The 18136-nt window shown below is 31.0% G+C and overlaps 1 protein-coding gene across 2 annotated transcripts; it reads right to left on the bottom strand.

The window, feature by feature from the left end:
• Positions 1 to 2288: 2288 nt before the first annotated feature.
• LOC127730218 (protein CutA homolog) lies at positions 2289 to 17139 on the bottom strand. Of its 2 annotated transcripts, none has more exons than XM_052238505.1 (7): positions 17016 to 17139; positions 15023 to 15165; positions 12220 to 12279; positions 11161 to 11206; positions 8682 to 8731; positions 6242 to 6284; positions 2289 to 3376 (listed from the first exon to the last, which is right to left on the bottom strand). In XM_052238505.1, exons 2-7 carry the CDS (start codon positions 15142 to 15144, stop codon positions 3293 to 3295), a joined length of 405 nt encoding a protein of 134 aa, XP_052094465.1. In that variant the 5' UTR covers positions 15145 to 15165; positions 17016 to 17139; the 3' UTR covers positions 2289 to 3292. The 2 variants fall into 2 exon arrangements, with proteins under 2 accessions (XP_052094465.1, XP_052094466.1); XM_052238506.1 differs by having other exon boundaries at positions 17008 to 17123.
• Positions 17140 to 18136: the final 997 nt, after the last annotated feature.

Below are 18136 nucleotides of genomic sequence, written 5' to 3'. Positions count from 1 at the left end.
AATCGGTAAAACTCATGACCAATTTTGTTTTTCAATTTTTTTCATTTAAGTCTCATGTTTATATTTTATCAATTCTAAAAAATTATCCAAATCCCTCGTGTCATAAAAATATTTCATAAATGGCAATATTTCAAATAAAGTCAAATGGGTCATGCGACTCAGTCACACATTCCTATATGTTGTTTTGATGATCATTTCTATTGTTTACAGTTTTTGTCTATCTATAATTATTGTTTTCAAATAATAAACAATTTACCTAAAATTTTGTCTAAAAAACTTTATTCTTCGGGCAATAAGTACTATATTTAGTCATTTGACATTTTTCGAGAGAAAAGCAAAATGCCAACCTTTGTCAAAAATCTCCATTTGAAGGCAAACTCCTATAAAGAATCAGTTAATAGTTTATTTTTCAGTCATCGAGAATTTTTGTCATTTAATTTCAATAATTTTTATAAGAGGTCAATTAACGATCAAAGTCATGTTTCTATTTATTTATAGGTCTTATTTTGCTGAACATTTTTACTTTTTACAGTTTTTCTCTCGATCTATTCTAGTTGCCAAAAATGAAAAATGAGTTAAAATCTTCATTTAAGGGCAATAACTGCTATAAAGAGTGGATTGAAGATAACCATTATGTTAACCTTCTTGTTGGTTATATTTTGCTGATTAATTTTGCTGTTTACAATTTATATCTATTAATTATAGTTTTCACGATAAGTGCAAACAAGAGGCTTGTAGACACCAACGAATATGAGAAATTATTTTACTGTACCTTAAATAAAGATTGTATTACTGATCATTTTTCCTGTTTACAGTTTTTGTCAATTTATTCTAATTTTCAAGATTTTCAACAATAGTAATTCTAAAGGCAAAAACTATGAGAAGACGTTTTGTATAGATCGTGTTGTATTACTGCTCATTTTTGCTGGTTGCAGTGTCTCTCTATATATATTTTATATATATATAATTACTCTAAATATCAGCACAACAATGTTAAATCTGCAAATTTTTTTTCTCCCCTCGCCAGGATTCGAACTCATGCTAATGAGATATCGAGACAACACCGCATGCACTGTGTCCAGCGCTCTAAACCACTCGGCCACCTAGACTGAACTAAAAAATTCAGCTTTCGGTGGCCTAGTGTTACCTTTTCTCGTCAGTAGAATCTAGAGTTGTAACACAGTACATGATATATTAGGCATGAAGATGGAATTGATTGCAGATTAGCTAAATTATCTATCGTAAGATGCAGTCACAGAAATAATTATTTGGTAAGTACGTCTAAACAAGTGACAACTCTACGAGAGATCCATCCATTGGATCACCAGTAAAGGCGATACACGGCTGAAAACACATATTATATTCATAATTACTCTAAGTATCAGCAAAACAATGTTAAATTTGCCCAGGCCCCCCCCTTTCGTGGAAAAAATTTGGTTGATTATATAGGGAAGCATGACTGGAGCGCCCCCCCCCCCCTTTAGGTCAGTCAGCAGGCCCCCCCTTATGAAAAGTTCTGGATCCGCCACTGATATCGTCCGAGCCAACACCGCCTTGCACCGTGTCCAGCGCTCTAAACCACTCGGCCACCTATATATAGAAGGCAAAAATGTTTAACTGTGTCAAAAATTGTCATTTCAGGGCAATAACTCTTAGTCAAGTTGATACAAAATGGTTTCAGTCTTTTAAAATTGTAAATCTTGTATTGCTGACCATTTATTTTGCTGTTTATAATTTCTGTCTATTTTTTTTTTATAGTTTTCAAGGTTGAAGGTAAAACCGCTAAGAAGTGTCTTTGAAGGGCAGGCCAAAAGACAAAAAAGAAAACAATAGCCCCCAAAACAAAACACAGAAAACGGATTCGGCTGGTCTCACATCCGGTGGTAAATATTTCAATTTATATTCAGGATAACAATAAATAAAATTGGTTCGTTATCTCTTTTTGTTTTCAATGTGTCATCTACTAAAATGAAGGGCGGGAAAGTTTTTAAAACTGACATTGGAAATAAGAGGGACCCTTGTTGTCATCTCAGAGTTGTTCCAATGGTTCTCTCTTAACAGATAACTAATGATTGAATATTACCTCCACTAAAACCCCTGGGACAATCTCGTGTGCTTCCCAAGGGTAAGTAGCTCATACACAGCTATTCACGCATGTTTAGTAACTTGTTGCAATGCATTGGGAAGTCATAATTGGTGGTAAAACATCACACAATAGAATATTGAAATTTAAGATATGAATATGAATATTAAATTCAAGGCCCCTTAAAATAAAATGCAACAACACGTTATATTTGGCATATTTTATTGGCAAAATGCTTTTATACATTCAACCAGAAAAACAACAGACATAAAATGTTAGCTTTTCAAGCGTATGTGTTATTCTGTTGACAAAATACTTTTATACATTTAACCAGAAAAAAACCAGAAATAAAATATTAGCTTTTCAAGCTTATCTGTTATTCTAAATAAACGTAAGTTACTTATTTAGTATTGTCAGATCAGTTTTATCAAGTTTAAAGTATGAAACATTAAGGAGCACAGAATGATTACATTAAAGCTCCATCTTAAATAATATTATTCTCTTCTTAATCTCTACAACCTTGCTTTCCAGATTTGTGAGGAAATTTATTCAAACATTACATTTAAAACTGAAATCTATAAATAATGCCATAGGTGGCTTGTCGACATTTCATTTGCATACTTAAAAGTTAGTTAATTTGATACTGAATACAATCAATACGAAATATTCCCCCCATTAATTTCAGCAAGTGTCAATTGTAATTGTTATGCCTTTCACAACTTCTTAACTAACATGTCAAGCAAAGTCATTGATCTCCCAATAAACACACTTAAGGATAATGACTCTAAGTAACTTTAATCTTCATATACATGCAAAACAACTTATCTCATATTCCCTAGTTAGTTGAGAATATACAAGCTTAACTTTCATGTAAATAAAAAGTGTATTCCTTCTTAACACTAGTGTGTTCATTTTGTCAGAACTGAAACACATGCATTGGGGATCAAATTACTTCAGGGAATATTTACACTGTAAAGATTCACTGTTACATATATCAGACATCTAATTAAAAAATGAAAACCCCCACGGGGAATAACAAACCACTGTTTGAATTAAAAAGAAGAAAATAACATTATCATGGACAAAAGTAATACAATATGCCTCAACCACTTAGTGGCATGGGCCTAAAACAAATTGAACAATAATTTTGAAGCATGATTTATTCATTACACAACATGCAACATCCTTTTCAATTGCATATTGTCAGAGTCAGCTGTCAAGCTTTGGTTTCTTGTCAGATACACCTACAATATCACTGATCCATTTCAGATATGGTGGGTTACCATTATCAATCTAAAAAAAAGTAAAGAAGCATTAATTTTTTGTAATATATTATCCTTGATTGGCTATAAATCATTTTATATAAAAACTGAAACTAAGGAACATGTTTTTATCTAATTATTCATAACTTGAAAAAGAATAACAAAAACATTGGGTTCCAAACAGATAAAGCCTTCAACCTCATTCTCCACCCAACTTTCTAACTAAATATGAAATTAGAAAATAAAAAAATAACATTTCAAGATTTCAAATCTTCCATTTAACTTTATCTTTTAATTTATTTTTTAATTTATTTTATCTTCATAGACTGTAAATCTTAAAGTTTTTTATAAACTGTTAGTAAACTATGACAGTTAAACTACTTAATCCTTCAATTTCAGATTCCTCTTTGTTTCAGAGAGAGAGAAAAACAAACTTGTTACATCTTTTGTAAAGATACAAATTTAGTCAAGACACTCAAAACATTGTACAGTGTGTTAAATAATTAAGTTAATATATCATCAAATCATTTAATACATTTAAAAGTTCCAAATTTACAATCTTCAGTGTTTTTAAGTTCATATTAAAATTAATTTTAAATGAACTTTGACAATGATGAAAAACTATAGATAAATCCTCTGGAATAAAAAAAACAGTATATTTTTTCAAACAATACTTAAATTGTATTATTACTTTGATGGTTTCCGTAATTACAACATGACAAAGATGATTAAAGGATCGAGTTCTATAAATTCATAGAAAAGTAGAGCAGAGATCAAATAAACTGGTACTGGTAATGATCATTTATACATAAACAAGTGTTCATAAAACATTCTGTAGGATGTATAACAGTATATTTCACCTCACATAAAAAGATTCAAGTCTTTTGATAAAATTATAATACAATATCAATAAAGACTTATTTTGAAGATTTGATCATGGTAGCAGGTTTCAGTTACTTAATGTGATATAACAATTCCTTAATAATGTCAGTTTATTTTTTATTTTAAATTATTCACTTATTTATGGCAAGTTGAAAACGTTATTGTTTTTAACTATTGTATATATTGGTTATATCATCCTATTATCTTATCTTTGGAAGTAATGTACCTAAAATTAGAGAATGGTATATCCAGTACATATATTGTCAACATTTAAAAATAAACAGCTGCGCCATGAGCGCATGATACGCCCTTCGTCTTGTGTGTGAATTTTTATGCAATAAGCATAAATAGTTTCTGACATATGGCGTGACATGCAAAAACCCCTTTTTTTTTTTACAAAAAACTCAATATCTCTAAAATAAAATTTTGAATCAAAACCAAAAAGTATACAGATCTTGAGATTAATATAACTAAGAAGTGTGTAAAATTTTAAGCAATAATCATAAATCGTTTTAGAGATACGGCACGACATGTGAAAAACCCCTCCCCCTTTTTTTACAAAATACTCAATAACTCAAAAATAAAATTTTGAATCATCACCAAAAAGTATACAGATCTTAAGGTTAATATAACTAAGAAGTGTGTAAAGTTTTAAGCAATAATCATAAACTGTTTTTGAGATACGGCGCGACATGTGAAAAACCCCTCCCCCTTTTTTAACAAAATACTCAATATCTCTAAAATAAAATTTTGAATCATCACCAAAAAGTATACAGATCTCAAGATTAATATAACTAAGAAGTGTATAAAGTTTTAAGCAATAATCATAAATTGTTTTTGAGATACGGCGTGACATGTGAAAACCCCCCCTTTTAAAAAAAAAAAAATCAATATCTCAAAAATAAAATTTTGAATCAAAACCAAAAAGTATACAGATCTTTAGATTAATATAACTAAGAAGTGTGTAAAATTTTAAGCAATAATCATAAATCGTTTTAGAGATACAGCGCGACATGTGAAAAACCCCTCCCCCTTTTTTTTACAAAATACTCAATAACTCAAAAATAAAATTTTGAATCATCACCAAAAAGTATACAGATCTTAAGGTTAATATAACTAAGAAGTGTGTAAAGTTTTAAGCAATAATCATAAACTGTTTTTGAGATACGGCGCGACATGTGAAAAACCCCTCCCCCTTTTTTAACAAAATACTCAATATCTCTAAATAAAATTTTGAATCATCACCAAAAAGTATACAGATCTCAAGATTAATATAACTAAGAAGTGTGTAAAGTTTTAAGCAATAATCATAAATTGTTTTTGAGATACGGCGCGACATGTGAAAAAAAACACACACCTGTTTTAGTTACTAAGTCCCGTAACTCAAAAAGTTTTTATCTTATTTTCACCAAAAAGTATACAGTTCTTTTGACCATCATAAGAAACAACTATGTTAAGTTTCATGAAATTTGGATAAGTCATTCTCAAGTTACGGTGCGACATGTTGATGCCGGACAGACAGACGGACGGACGCCGGACATTTGTATAACATAATAAGTCCCGTCAAAAATTTGACGGGCGTATAAAAAAGTGGTTGACTGCTTAAGATCCAGGGAAAAAAGGGTTATTGCTAACCAAATGAAACTCTTCCACAGAGTCATCTCCTCTTGGTCATGGTATTTAAACTTTTGTCAGTTCAATGTAATGATATGAATCTATTGTTAAGGATAAAATGTTGATTCTAGATCTAGGTTTTTTGTAAATATTGTCTCATTAGAGTGTACCCGACTAATCTTTCTATTCATATTCTTGATAAAAATTGTATGAACATTGAGCAATGTTATCTTTTGAAGAACTGGTCAATGAAACTCATAATGTGTAGTTATTTGTCCTAGTATTAACAGACAACATAATTTTTAGATATTGAATCTGTATTACATGATACATTTGGATAAAATATTTCCAGATTGTTTGAAATTTGATGCCTCAATAATAACAAATAAAGCATATTTACCTTTGAACTTATGACCTCTGCACAATCATATGGATGATTTTCTCTACAGAAAAATAAACAAAAGTAGATAATATATTCTATAACTTATAAATTACAAATCTGAAAAAAATTAATATGTAAATATCAAAATTTTTTTTTTACTAGTGTTAAGATCAATGTTAATGCATTGTTGTAATTAATAACAAACACCATGACCAAAAGTAAAAAGATGAACAGACAAATGACAGTCCAAAAAAAGGTACACATAAAACTCAATGCTGAACAACACAAACTCCACCAGACACTGGGGTTGAAGTCAGTGCTCCAGAAGGGTGAGCTGCTCCTGCTCCACTAGTGACATCCATCATGTCATTTGTTAAAATATGTTCATGAAATATCTCTGGTAAATAAGGGGTCACACAAAAGTGGATTGGAAATTGTCTCTTGTCAAACCCTTACAACATTATCAAATTTAATAACCATCTGTACTAGTAAATAATTTAACCCAGGTCCCTGATCCACATGACTGATTACAAGAATTTAAATGATAATTTTGAGTGCCAATTAGACATCTTTATGTAGTTCTGCATTCACATTATAAATCAATGATCATACTGTGACTCTCACTGCATCCATAACTGAGTTCTAGTAATGTAAAAATATATTCCTACAGAAAGTCTGCAGTATCTGATATACAATGCTGGGTGGTAATTCTATTTTTTCCATAAGTCTGCTCTTTTGAGATTTAGTCAACAAATAGTATACAAGCTGTAGTATCAACCCAGTTGTAGTAAATTTATAATGATATTGACGTTGCTGTTTTTTATGCTTGTTACTTAATTTCACTCCTTCTGAAACGCTTAAATGATCCAAAATATATAGTCACTTCTGGTAATTTCATTTGTCTAGTAAGTTTGTGAAACTTGTTGACTTAATTATATATAATGTATCACCATGTAGTCAATGTTTTTTAAGTATGTTCTATAATTTATACGCATGGAAGTTGCTTCGTAAAAAATACAACTCACTTTTGGATGGATTAAAAAAAATGTGAGCATGTCATACATGTCCCTATCAAACTGATTTTAAAAATGAAGATTTTTAGGCAATTCAAAAAAGAGCTCTTACATTTTATTTCAATCACACTTAACTTTGAATGGTATTCAGTTCTATGATTACATGTTATCTTGACTTTAACCTTTGATCTTTAAACTGATAGCTTAGCTAGCTTTCTGTAGTAGCGAGCATATTTTTAGTTTGCCGTCTTTTATTTTCTTGTTCAAGTTAGTGGTCATCCTATTGGTAGCTGGACTGTGCAGGTTTTTTTTTATAGTGTTTTACTTCACAACATATGGTATAGATATGTAAAAGGGGCAGGTGTTTGCACACCTAAAACTGTTATAAATCTGCTGCATTTTGTCCCTGTATCTAGCCAAGCTATCTGGACCAATATATTTGGCTTGTTTAATTTTCGTAAAATTTTGACAAAACATTTACTTTGACCTGTTGACAAAAATATAAAAATTTCAAGAAATTTGAACCACACAATTTACAGGAATAATTTCATTGGATATGTAGCAGTTTGACAAACACTAATTTTGATCATTGAGAAGCTTGATTTCTCTTTATTAATAGTATGTGATTAAAACGTTCAGCTGATTTTTACAGAGTTAACTCCCTTTAGCTGTTCTGTTTACCCTTAATTGTTGTTTGTATTCATTTGTACATCTTTTTTCTGAGGAGTCAGGTGTTGGTAGTTAGTGTGGTCTGTTGTGCTATCCATTATTTTTAGTATTTCCTGTTTTCCTTTTTATGTATAATTATAGTCACTTATGCTTCACAATATGAGAGGGTCTGGATGGGGTTTACAGAATAGAGAATGATGGGTTAAATCTACAGAAATATTGACAATAAAAAAAGAAAATAGGATAAAACAATAAAGAAAAGATAAAATGGGGTTCTAAAATAAGAAGAATAGAGAATAATAGGCAAAATTTTTAAAAATTAGAGAAAACTCAGGCTAAAAAATTAAAGAATACAGAATTGAAGGACCACCCATCCGGACTCTCATATGAAGCTTGATAACATTCAAATGCAACACAAGTCATATTGTGTCTATTATGTAGGTTGTTATGCTGATCCATCACTTACTGTGAAATTTAATAAGGTTTTTGCTTTCAGCAGTCACACACATTTTATAGTCCATTATGACAACAAGCTCAATCAATTGTATGAGATTTGACAATGACATATTACTAGTACATATAAACTAATTGTGCTTTAACCAAGAACTAATCAAGTCTATAGATGACTGAACTCATGTTCTATATTCAAGTTAAAGTGAAGGTTATTCAATTTTATGCCATCATTAACAAAACACCCAAGGTGATTGCAAAAGCTAAAATGATCTGTGGACAAGATGAGGTAAAAAGTTCATAATCATAAATTTCATTATATATACCTTACAAACTTGGATATGTCATCAACTTTATCTGTTGCTGTTTTTATCATCTAAAAAATCAAATATGCTTAAATAAAAAGACTCAGTTTTCTTTACAAACCCAAATAAAACATTTTTTATTTGAGTCTGTGAGGTTTTCCATAATTTGAAAAGAGCAATTTATTCTTAATAAAAAAGTAACATTGTCCCTTTTCATCAACAATCAAAAAGCAATATACCTCATATAAATTGTAGATGGATCCAAACATTACAATGCATTGGTGTTGATGGTAGATGTCTCTACTTAATTTATTCAAAACGTTTTTTGGACTGAGGAGATTTTAATCTTGACACACTGTATAGATACATGTCTAATTAGAAGGCTGCATGTTTACTTCAAGGTGTCTTTTAGGTATAAGCTTAATCTAGTTGGCGTCTCATTTACATATACCCTAGATTCCTCTTTATTAGTAAATATGGTGTCTATCAGTTCAATGAGATCTTCAGAGTTATGAAGACATGGTATTATGTATAATGAATGTTAAAAAGAAATAACTTCTGCAAAAAACAAAAAACATTGACCAAAAATTACAACAGAATATTATTACAAATGTATTATGAAAAAAACAAAGTTATAAAATTGAGAGGTATTGGATATACGAGTTCTGTGGAGTTGCTTTCATAAATTTTTGAGTACTGTAAATTCAGAAATTATTGTGAGTTTTTATTTAATGTGAATAATGCGACTGGGTGAGTACAGCAAAAAATAAATTGCTTCGCCAAGCGCAGCTGGAAACGACTGCAGAGGTCCAACCCGGAACAGTTGGGGCAAAAATGGACACAATATTCATGCTTGATACAGGTCTGAATTTGGATTGAAATTAAATGTTTGACACATAATAGGTTTCTGACACAGAATAACTGTAGTCAAAGAACTTAGAATTGGTTATGAGATTTGAATCTATATTCAATTTTCTGCTTTTGTGCAATACACACTGCTGTTGCGACTTGCAACCCCCCTCCCCTCCCCAAAAAAATAAAATTTACCCCCTCCTTTTTTTTTGCTTTTGTGCAATACACTATGCTGTTGCAAATTGACACCCCCTTTTTTTAGGGCAAAAATTTTTTTTTTCACCCCACCCCTTTTTTTTGCAAAAAAAAAAATATTTGAAGAAATTTTCTTTTTAATTTCTGAAATCTGTAATGAGAAATAAAAAATGTCCCCCCCCCCCCCCCAACAATTTCTTTTTCACCTCCCCTCCCCCTCCCCTTTTTCCCCAAAAATTTTTTTCCCTCAAGATATGGTCATTATCTCAATTCAAGTTTCCAATGGAGTTTGCAACCATAATTACCCATTCAAATACATCATAAAAATCTTAAAATAGAAAATGACATACATAATCATGTCTAAAAATAATATATCTTTAATCAGCATTTTTATTAGTAACTTCTAAAAATAAATTGACAGCTAATCACCTAAAGACAATACAAAATTTCTTTATACATAATTTTAAAGCAGTGTAAGGGAGGTGATCCAAATTTAACATTGTACTTAAAAGTGAATGTCCATTAACAAGGAAACCCTTGTTTTTCACCCTTTTTTGCCCCTAATTCCTAAACGGTTTGAGCCATGACCCCCCAAAGCCAATCCTAACCAACCCTTTGTGGTATGGAAACTTTTTGTATAATTTCAGAGAGATCCATACACCGTTCCACAAGTTATTGTCTGAAAACTAGAAAAATGCTTATTTGGGCCCCTTTTTTGGCCCCTTATTCCTAAACTGTTAGGACCATAACCCCCAAAGTCAATCCCAACCTTCCTTTTGTGGTTATAAACCTTGTGTTTAAATTTCATAGATTTCTATTTACTAATACTAAAGTTATTGTCAGGAAACCAAGTGTCTTCGGAAGACGACGACGACGACAAGGTGATACCGTGTTTCTTTTTTCTACATTGACTAGAGGTATAGGGGAGGGTTGAGATCTCACAAAACATGTTTAAGCCCATCGCATTTTGTGCCTGTCCCAAGTCAGGAGCCTCTGGCCTTTGTTAGTCTTGTATATTTTTTAATTTTAGTTCATTTATATGTTTTGGAGTTTAGTGTGATGTCTATTTTCACTGAACTAGCACACAATTTTATTTAGGGGCCAGCTGAGGACCACCTCTGGGTGCGGGATTTTCTCGCTGCATTGAAGACCCATTGGTGGCCTTCAGCTGTTGTCTGCTCTTTGGTCGGGTTGTTGTCTCTTTGACATATTCCCCATTTCCATTCTCAATTTTATTATTTAATCAGCTATCAATTTATTAAAAGTATTTATAACCAATATCTTACAACACAATAAGTTAACAAATGAATGACCTTTTCAATGTTCTCTGCTGTAATCCCTTTGTTCTGACCACATTTTATCCCTAGCTGTGACAGTGTAATAACAAGGGTGTATATATTATTTAAAAATATGTGTCCTTGGTTTTCAATAACACTTGGATCAATTAACTTACCAATAACAGTTCACCATCTTCATTGATTTTCTCTTCCCATTCATAACTGAAATTACATTTTATTTTGTTATATGTGTAAAGAGGAATTTCTTTAAATATTCTTGATAGAATAATGTCAAAATCATTGCCTATTGTCTTCATGGTGGAAAAAATTACACTTAATGTGCATCAACTAACAAAAACATATAATTTATTTGAAAATGTTTTCCTTATTAGTATAAAACTTTTTTAATGAAGAGTTTTTTTGTAATTTTCTAAAAAATTTGTTTCTAAAAATGAATTATTTCAATAATTCCATGTATATGTCCATATCATATGTCATGTCAGTGTTAATATCTTAATTATACAAACACATCTTTTTTTTCCATTCGCTGCAAAACTTGTTATAAAAGTTTGATCAAATGAAATACTTTTTTACACAAGAAGCAGCTAAAAACAAGGAGAATGGCGGAGATAACATAAAAGTGCAAATGAGAAAGCTATCGACAAAAGAAAGCAAATATAAAGTTCCTTAACAATGTGCTACAATTAAAACATAGTAGATTCAAATGACAAAAACAAAAAAAAACGAGAGGCATTGATCACCTGGTGAAAAAAAATGAACAGTTTGCTATTTAGGACTTTTATATGGGCATACTTTAGTTACTCTTTGTGTTGCTGATCATTTTTGGCAATTTACATGCAAAACCTAGTTCCTATAGTAACAGCCAAATCAGTAAAAATCAACATATCAGAGAAAATAACTTCAAAATGGGTTGTCAAATTTTCAGAGTAAATAGATCATTTCATGCTGATCCTTTTTGAAGCTTACACTTTTAACCTCTAGCTCCTATAGTTTTCAATATAACAGCAGCAAAAATGTGAAAAATTGGAAAAATGTATATATTTTCAGGGGCAATAACTCATTGGCCCTGAAATTCATTTGTCATTTCTTCATGCTTTCATTGTAAGATTATCTATATAAAACTGACACCTTAAATACAGCTTTATCATTATGATGTCTTTACACAGAAATAATGCCTGACTGAGAACTTAGCATTATTAAAATGGTTTACTTACACAGATGTAATGCCTGGTATAATATTGACACATGCTGCTAACTTATTCTTCACTATACCACTGCAAAAAAAAACTATACTCCTTAAAATCAATTGTAAAAGATTCTCAATTAGCATACATGTTAAAAACAGTATGTCATGATTTTGCCAGGTTTTTACCAAACTAAAATTCTTTCCTCCCCTTGGATGGATGTTTTTTTTTCATGGTCTATATTTTTTATATATCATTCTCATGGTTAAAGGTGATTTAAAACTGCTAAAGGGCTTTCAATTATTTGCCATTGATTGCTTTAAAGATATGACTTTGAGTAAGTCTCTGATTAATTTATCATCAAAAGTGTCATCATTTTTTTTCCTGATTTCCTATTTTCAATTCTGATGGTTTTTATCTTCTTGTCTATTTTCTAATAAAGGTCATGTTATCTGTTGTTTATTCAATAAATAAAGACTACTTCTAAGGAGGTGTTTAACGACCTTGACTACCCATGCAGGTCTCACACAGCCAGTAATAAATAAGATAGTTTTTAAAAAAACACTCTAGGAATTGATCAGGCTAGTCTTAGTCTGGTGCTAATTGGCACTTAGAAAAGTGAAATGTTGTAATGGTAGATTCAAGCTGCTGGCATCAGCCTAATTTTACCACTAAAAATAGAAATGTTAGGTTATTAGCTTCGTAAACAAACCATGTGACAGTTAAATCTATTACTTAATTACTGCCTTGGGGATAAGAAATTTTCAGGACATTCTTACAATTACATTGTTTACTCTTGTTTTCATCCTTTCTAGCAGATATTGTTTTAATGTTTGGTATATCATGTGTCCTACACCATTTTTTAATGGGATGCTTACGGAACTTCCCTTCATTTTTGGATTTAAATGTTTACAATGATTGTACATGATTTATCATAGTTTGTAATTTGGTTTATATTTTTGTAATTGTTATTTTGAATAAAAAATATGTTTTATTTTTAGAAAGAAATTTTATGTTTGTATTTTGTAAAATTTTTAATTAATTTTGGTTTAATTTTACCTACCGTATGTATGCTATGGCAAGTACTCGACTTGTCACAGTTTGTTTAAAGTAACTTGGTTTGAAATATTAATTATAATTAGCATGTCACTAGCATTATCACTGCATATTTTAAAGTTTTTATCAAAACATTAAGGGATTATGCTTTGTTTAATTATATATCTATTTTGCTAATGAGAGTACTATTTACATATCGTGTCATGTTGATTATTTTTTTTGGTTTAGTTTAAAACAGCATTGTGAAATTTTGGAAAATTAGTCATCTTTCGGAAACCTAAATTTACACTGCTAAAGTCTATCATACTGGATCTGTAAGACTGTCGATCAGTCAACCAGTTGACCTTGTAGTGTTGAGGAAAAAATTTATTTTTGACTCACATTTTATTTTTTGAGAATTTTTTTAGAAAGCAGTCAGTGTTTTGGAACCGCAACCTCTCAATACTCAGGTCTTATATACTGGACCTACAAGACTGTCCACCAGTCTACCAGTTGACGGTGTAGACAGTAGTGCTGAGACAAAGTTTATCTCTGACTCACATTTTTACTTTGGCAATTTCTATTTGAGAATTATTACATTTTTGAGACTTTTACATTTTGGATTTTAAAATTAAGTTCATTTTATGATTTTATAAGTAGTTTTGGCATTTATTTGATTTTTGACATTGTAAAGAGAAATAGTTTTATTTTGGAATCAATATTTAGATTTTATACTTTGTACCTTGATTAGATTATTATTATTATTATTTGGCATTGTTTACTAAATGATTGTAATCGTCATTCTTCTATTATAAAATTGTTATCGTTAATTAAATTATGGAAACCTTCCTTGTGTTTTAGCTATGCCTATCAGAATATTAAGTCTAGCAATATACTGACCCCTGTCCCTTGGTTCAAATACATAAGAGTTAGCTCCCCCTTATCTAACAGTGCTCTGGACCTTGGTGACAGATAACATGCCAAACATCAAATCTATTAGAAAGGCTAAAAACAGAGTTAACACTGTTGTTATCCTGAAAATGTCTTATCCCCAAGGCAGTCTATAAAAAAGTCTATAAAAAAAATTGCCAGACAACATTCTAAAACCTCTTAAATCACATTTTAGTTCAAAGTTGCATAACTCAAAATATGTTTTTTATGAATACAGACACAGCACTTCTAACCATTAGAAAATATTGAATGGTATCATTTAAACATAATTATATGAAAAGAACTAAGCAATTTTGAGGGATTTAAAAATTGCCTTTGAAAGAACTTTATGAAATACCTTTAACAAATGAAAATTATGATAAAATGACACATATATATTCAAGAGGTACTGCAGATGGAATTTTTAGTGAATTCAGTGAGCATCTTTTCTGGTAGATAATATAAAATATGTATAAGACATACAGATATTTTAAACACAGGATAATTAATATCTTCAGAAAGGAATAGGTTAACTTTTGCCAAAATATGACCTTTAATTACAACTTTATTATAAATCTTATAGCCAATTTTAACCGTTCGTGAACCTATTCTTTTACCTGAAGCTAGTGTTTTTTATATATTTTTTTTCATATTACCATGATTGTGCCTATACTTAAAACATACTGGTCTGTAAACCATATAAAATGTTTAGATGACAAATATCTAAAGACTAACATCAATAATTGCCCTGTGAAGGAAACTGACCAGTTAAGCATGTTTAGCTTATTTAAAACAAACTTCCAAAAATTTTCTACATATATATGTATATTAATATGAGGTGCTTTGATTTAAAACAAAAGATATATACTGAGAGAGTTTTTTGGCAACTTCAAGATCAGGTACTGTGACAAAGGCCATAGAATGTGTTCCAGGTGTGTATGTACTCATGGCTCTGCAAAAGTTTCTCACTACAGTCAACAAAACTGGCATCAAGTAGTTACCACAAATTACCTGAAAAATTAGGATGATTATACAAAAGGTATTTAAGTTGTCAGAACATCCCCAAAACATACATTTTTCTCATGTGGTAGTCTGTTTTACAGGTTAACTGTACAAATGGATAAAATCATATTTGTTCTACATTCAAACTAATCTTTCTTTATCTTCATATTACTTGATTAAATGCTGATATCTTATAAAAGGATATTGGCTTTGAACTAGCTTTCAGTAACCGTAAGTACTCTTAGATAGACCAACCTTGTGTTTTTGTCATTTTGGTAGTTTTTTTTCGGTGCTTCGTGCTCATATAATCTGTCAAGCCCTTTGAACTTATTTTCACAATTAAATTTTGTTTTATGCTATGCTGTTACATCACTGTATAAGGTTAGGGGAGGGTTGAGCAATCACAAACATGTCTAACCCTGCCAAATTCTTAGTGTGCATGGGTCAGTAGCCTGTAGTACAGTGTTCTTTTATAGGGTGCAGCACCTCCATTTGTTATCCAACACCCTCAGTGTGCCCTATATATATATATCCTTTCCATCTTGGTGCACTGCTCTTTTCATTGAACCACCCAACTGCCTTTTTATTCAGCTAATCATCCCAACGTTGGTTACCTCAGCTTAATGTAATATCAATTTGTGTATTTCATACACAAACTTGTTATCATGTAGTAGATATACTCACCTTGGCTTGCTTTGATTTTAAATTGTATCCATTAAAAATGTTTTAGTGATAAAAATATCAATGCATATTACAATATTATATGCAACCTCATTGGTTTTTAAAATTCCAATTTTAATACTGACTTAAGCACCTTCTTACACATGTTTAATTGTCTATTTTTGAGATAAGTACCAATTTAAAATTAGCATCTAAGATCTTGCCCTTTTCAAATCCTGGGCTGAAACTCTGTTGTTGTTGGTTGCTGTCTGAATATTTGTTGTTTTGATTATTGTTTGGAAAGACTTAAATTCCATTTGAACCCCCTTGTTGATGGAATAAGAAAATTCACAGGTAAGGGGTTCAAATGGAAATCATGCTAATTTTGTTTAGCATATAATTAAGTCTGGCAGTTTGTTTTTTCTTTTTTTACATTAAGCAGGTACTTTCTATACGTTAGTATCCCTGCATTAAATCATACCTGATGACCTATTATAGCTTACGTGCAATGGTTTTGCTGGCTGTTGAAGGCCCTATGATGACAAATAGTTGTTTACATTCTAATATCAGGCGAGAGAGGAAAATATACTCAGTGAGTAAGGGAGCTACCATTTGATTTTTTATGGGGGGGCTAGGATAAAATTTGAAAAAAATAGGCAGGACAGGAGTTTTGGGTAAAAAAAAAGGCAGGATGAGTCACTTTGCAAATAAAAAAGGCAGGATGACAATATATGTAAAAAAAGTCAGGATAAACCCCCCAAAAAAAGGCACGACCGAATAGAGTGAAAAATAAAAAGGCAGGACAGAGATTACAACTAAAAAAAAATGCAGGACAAAATTTTTCATCCTAGCCTCCCCCCACCCCCTCCATAAAAATCAAATGGCAGCTCCCTAAACAATTTTCATCTCGCACCTGTGAATCACCTGTGGTAAATTAACCGACAGTTCTTAATGAGTTGGTACCGCAGGCACTTGTCTCTGAATTTTTTTTCTTCCTATATATACCTTAATATATATATATATATATAGGGGGGGGAAATTCAGAGACAAGTGCTTGTGATGTGGGACTAAGTAAATTATGCTTATTGATTGAAAATGATTGTCCCCTAAAAGATTAGTCATGTTAGTTAAAACCGGGATTTGGCGTTTAGCATTCTGTAACTTTTTTTTTTTTTTTGGAAAAGTGCATACGCTGTTACCCCTATGAGGATGAATCCCCAAATATGCCGTCTGGTGAGCTCTGCAATTTTGGCTTTCAAAACGAAAGTAAATCCCAGTACGGTTAAAAATAGATACACACGCGTGATGAAAGCACAGCACAGACTATTTGATAACTCGGCCCATAACAAACTCGGACTATTAGGAAATTTTAGTAAGTCAAAACGATTTTATTTACTTTATTCAAATAAGTTATCAATAAAAATAACAAATTATTTATCTTCCACTAGATCACAACTGAGACTACTATAACACATGTGTTATAGTAGTCTCAGATCACAAGAAAGTTGAAATGTAACGGGAATAGATTTTCCCAAGTTCACGGAATATTGGATAATAAAAGAAATGCTTTCAAGCTAGAATAATTTATTCTACGTGAATAAAATACACATCAAGTTACAAATTGTAGCAATCAAATTTACAAGTATAATTTAAATGTACGGTTAGAACAGTATCTCACCTAAATAAAGTGAATTCAAAGATCAAGCAAGTTACGGACAGTAGATTCCGTCTTATTCCAATTGCTTTCCCGGTCATAATCTTCCGTGCAGCACGGATCGGGCCACCGGGCCGGCCGGGACATCGTCAGAACGAGGGTGTCCCGGCCGGTCCTATCGGAAGTGGACCGACACACCCAAATAGCAAAACGACCATAAAGTCGTGTAAAAGCTATTTCAATATAATAAACGTGACATAAAAGCAAATTCCATTATATTCCCCCTCCCTTAAGACATAATGCGGAAACCACATTATTCTAAAGATACAATTAAGGCTGAAACATATAGATCATAATATTAGTATAACATATAAACACAACAATATTTAATATAAAATTCAACAACAACAAAAAAACAACAATAAAAACGCACCTTTCTATTTTCTTTTCTTTAAACAAAAAAAATAGTTGGAGAAAAATTTTCCACTAAATTGACGAAAGAAAATTCTATAGAGCATTACTCTCCTTTCTTTAATTACCAAAAATAAATGGTCATAACTTACCTTAATAATTATAATCTAAAATAACATTTGGACAATTCATTGTAATTCAAATTCAAATTTCTCAAAAATTCAGTTCTAAGTTACCCATTCATATCAATATTAA

This window comes from Mytilus californianus, unplaced genomic scaffold, assembly GCF_021869535.1.
Source record: "Mytilus californianus isolate M0D057914Y unplaced genomic scaffold, xbMytCali1.0.p SCAF_2, whole genome shotgun sequence".
NCBI lineage: Eukaryota > Metazoa > Mollusca > Bivalvia > Mytilida > Mytilidae > Mytilus > Mytilus californianus.
Note: the sequence above shows the minus strand (reverse complement) of the source record. Positions and strands in the feature narration are given on the sequence as shown.

Bases quoted from the DNA above. Each gene is read 5' to 3' on its own strand.
- LOC127730218 (XM_052238505.1), bottom strand. From the start codon at position 15,144: ATGCCAGTTTTGTTGACTGTAGTGAGAAACTTTTGCAGAGCCATGAGT. The intron at 12,280-15,022 runs GTATATATCTTT...TTTTTTTTGCAG, and splicing joins GTTGCCAAAAAACTCTCTCA to TGGTATAGTGAAGAATAAGT. The intron at 11,207-12,219 runs GTAAGTAAACCA...ATGTAATTTCAG, and splicing joins ATACCAGGCATTACATCTGT to TTATGAATGGGAAGAGAAAA.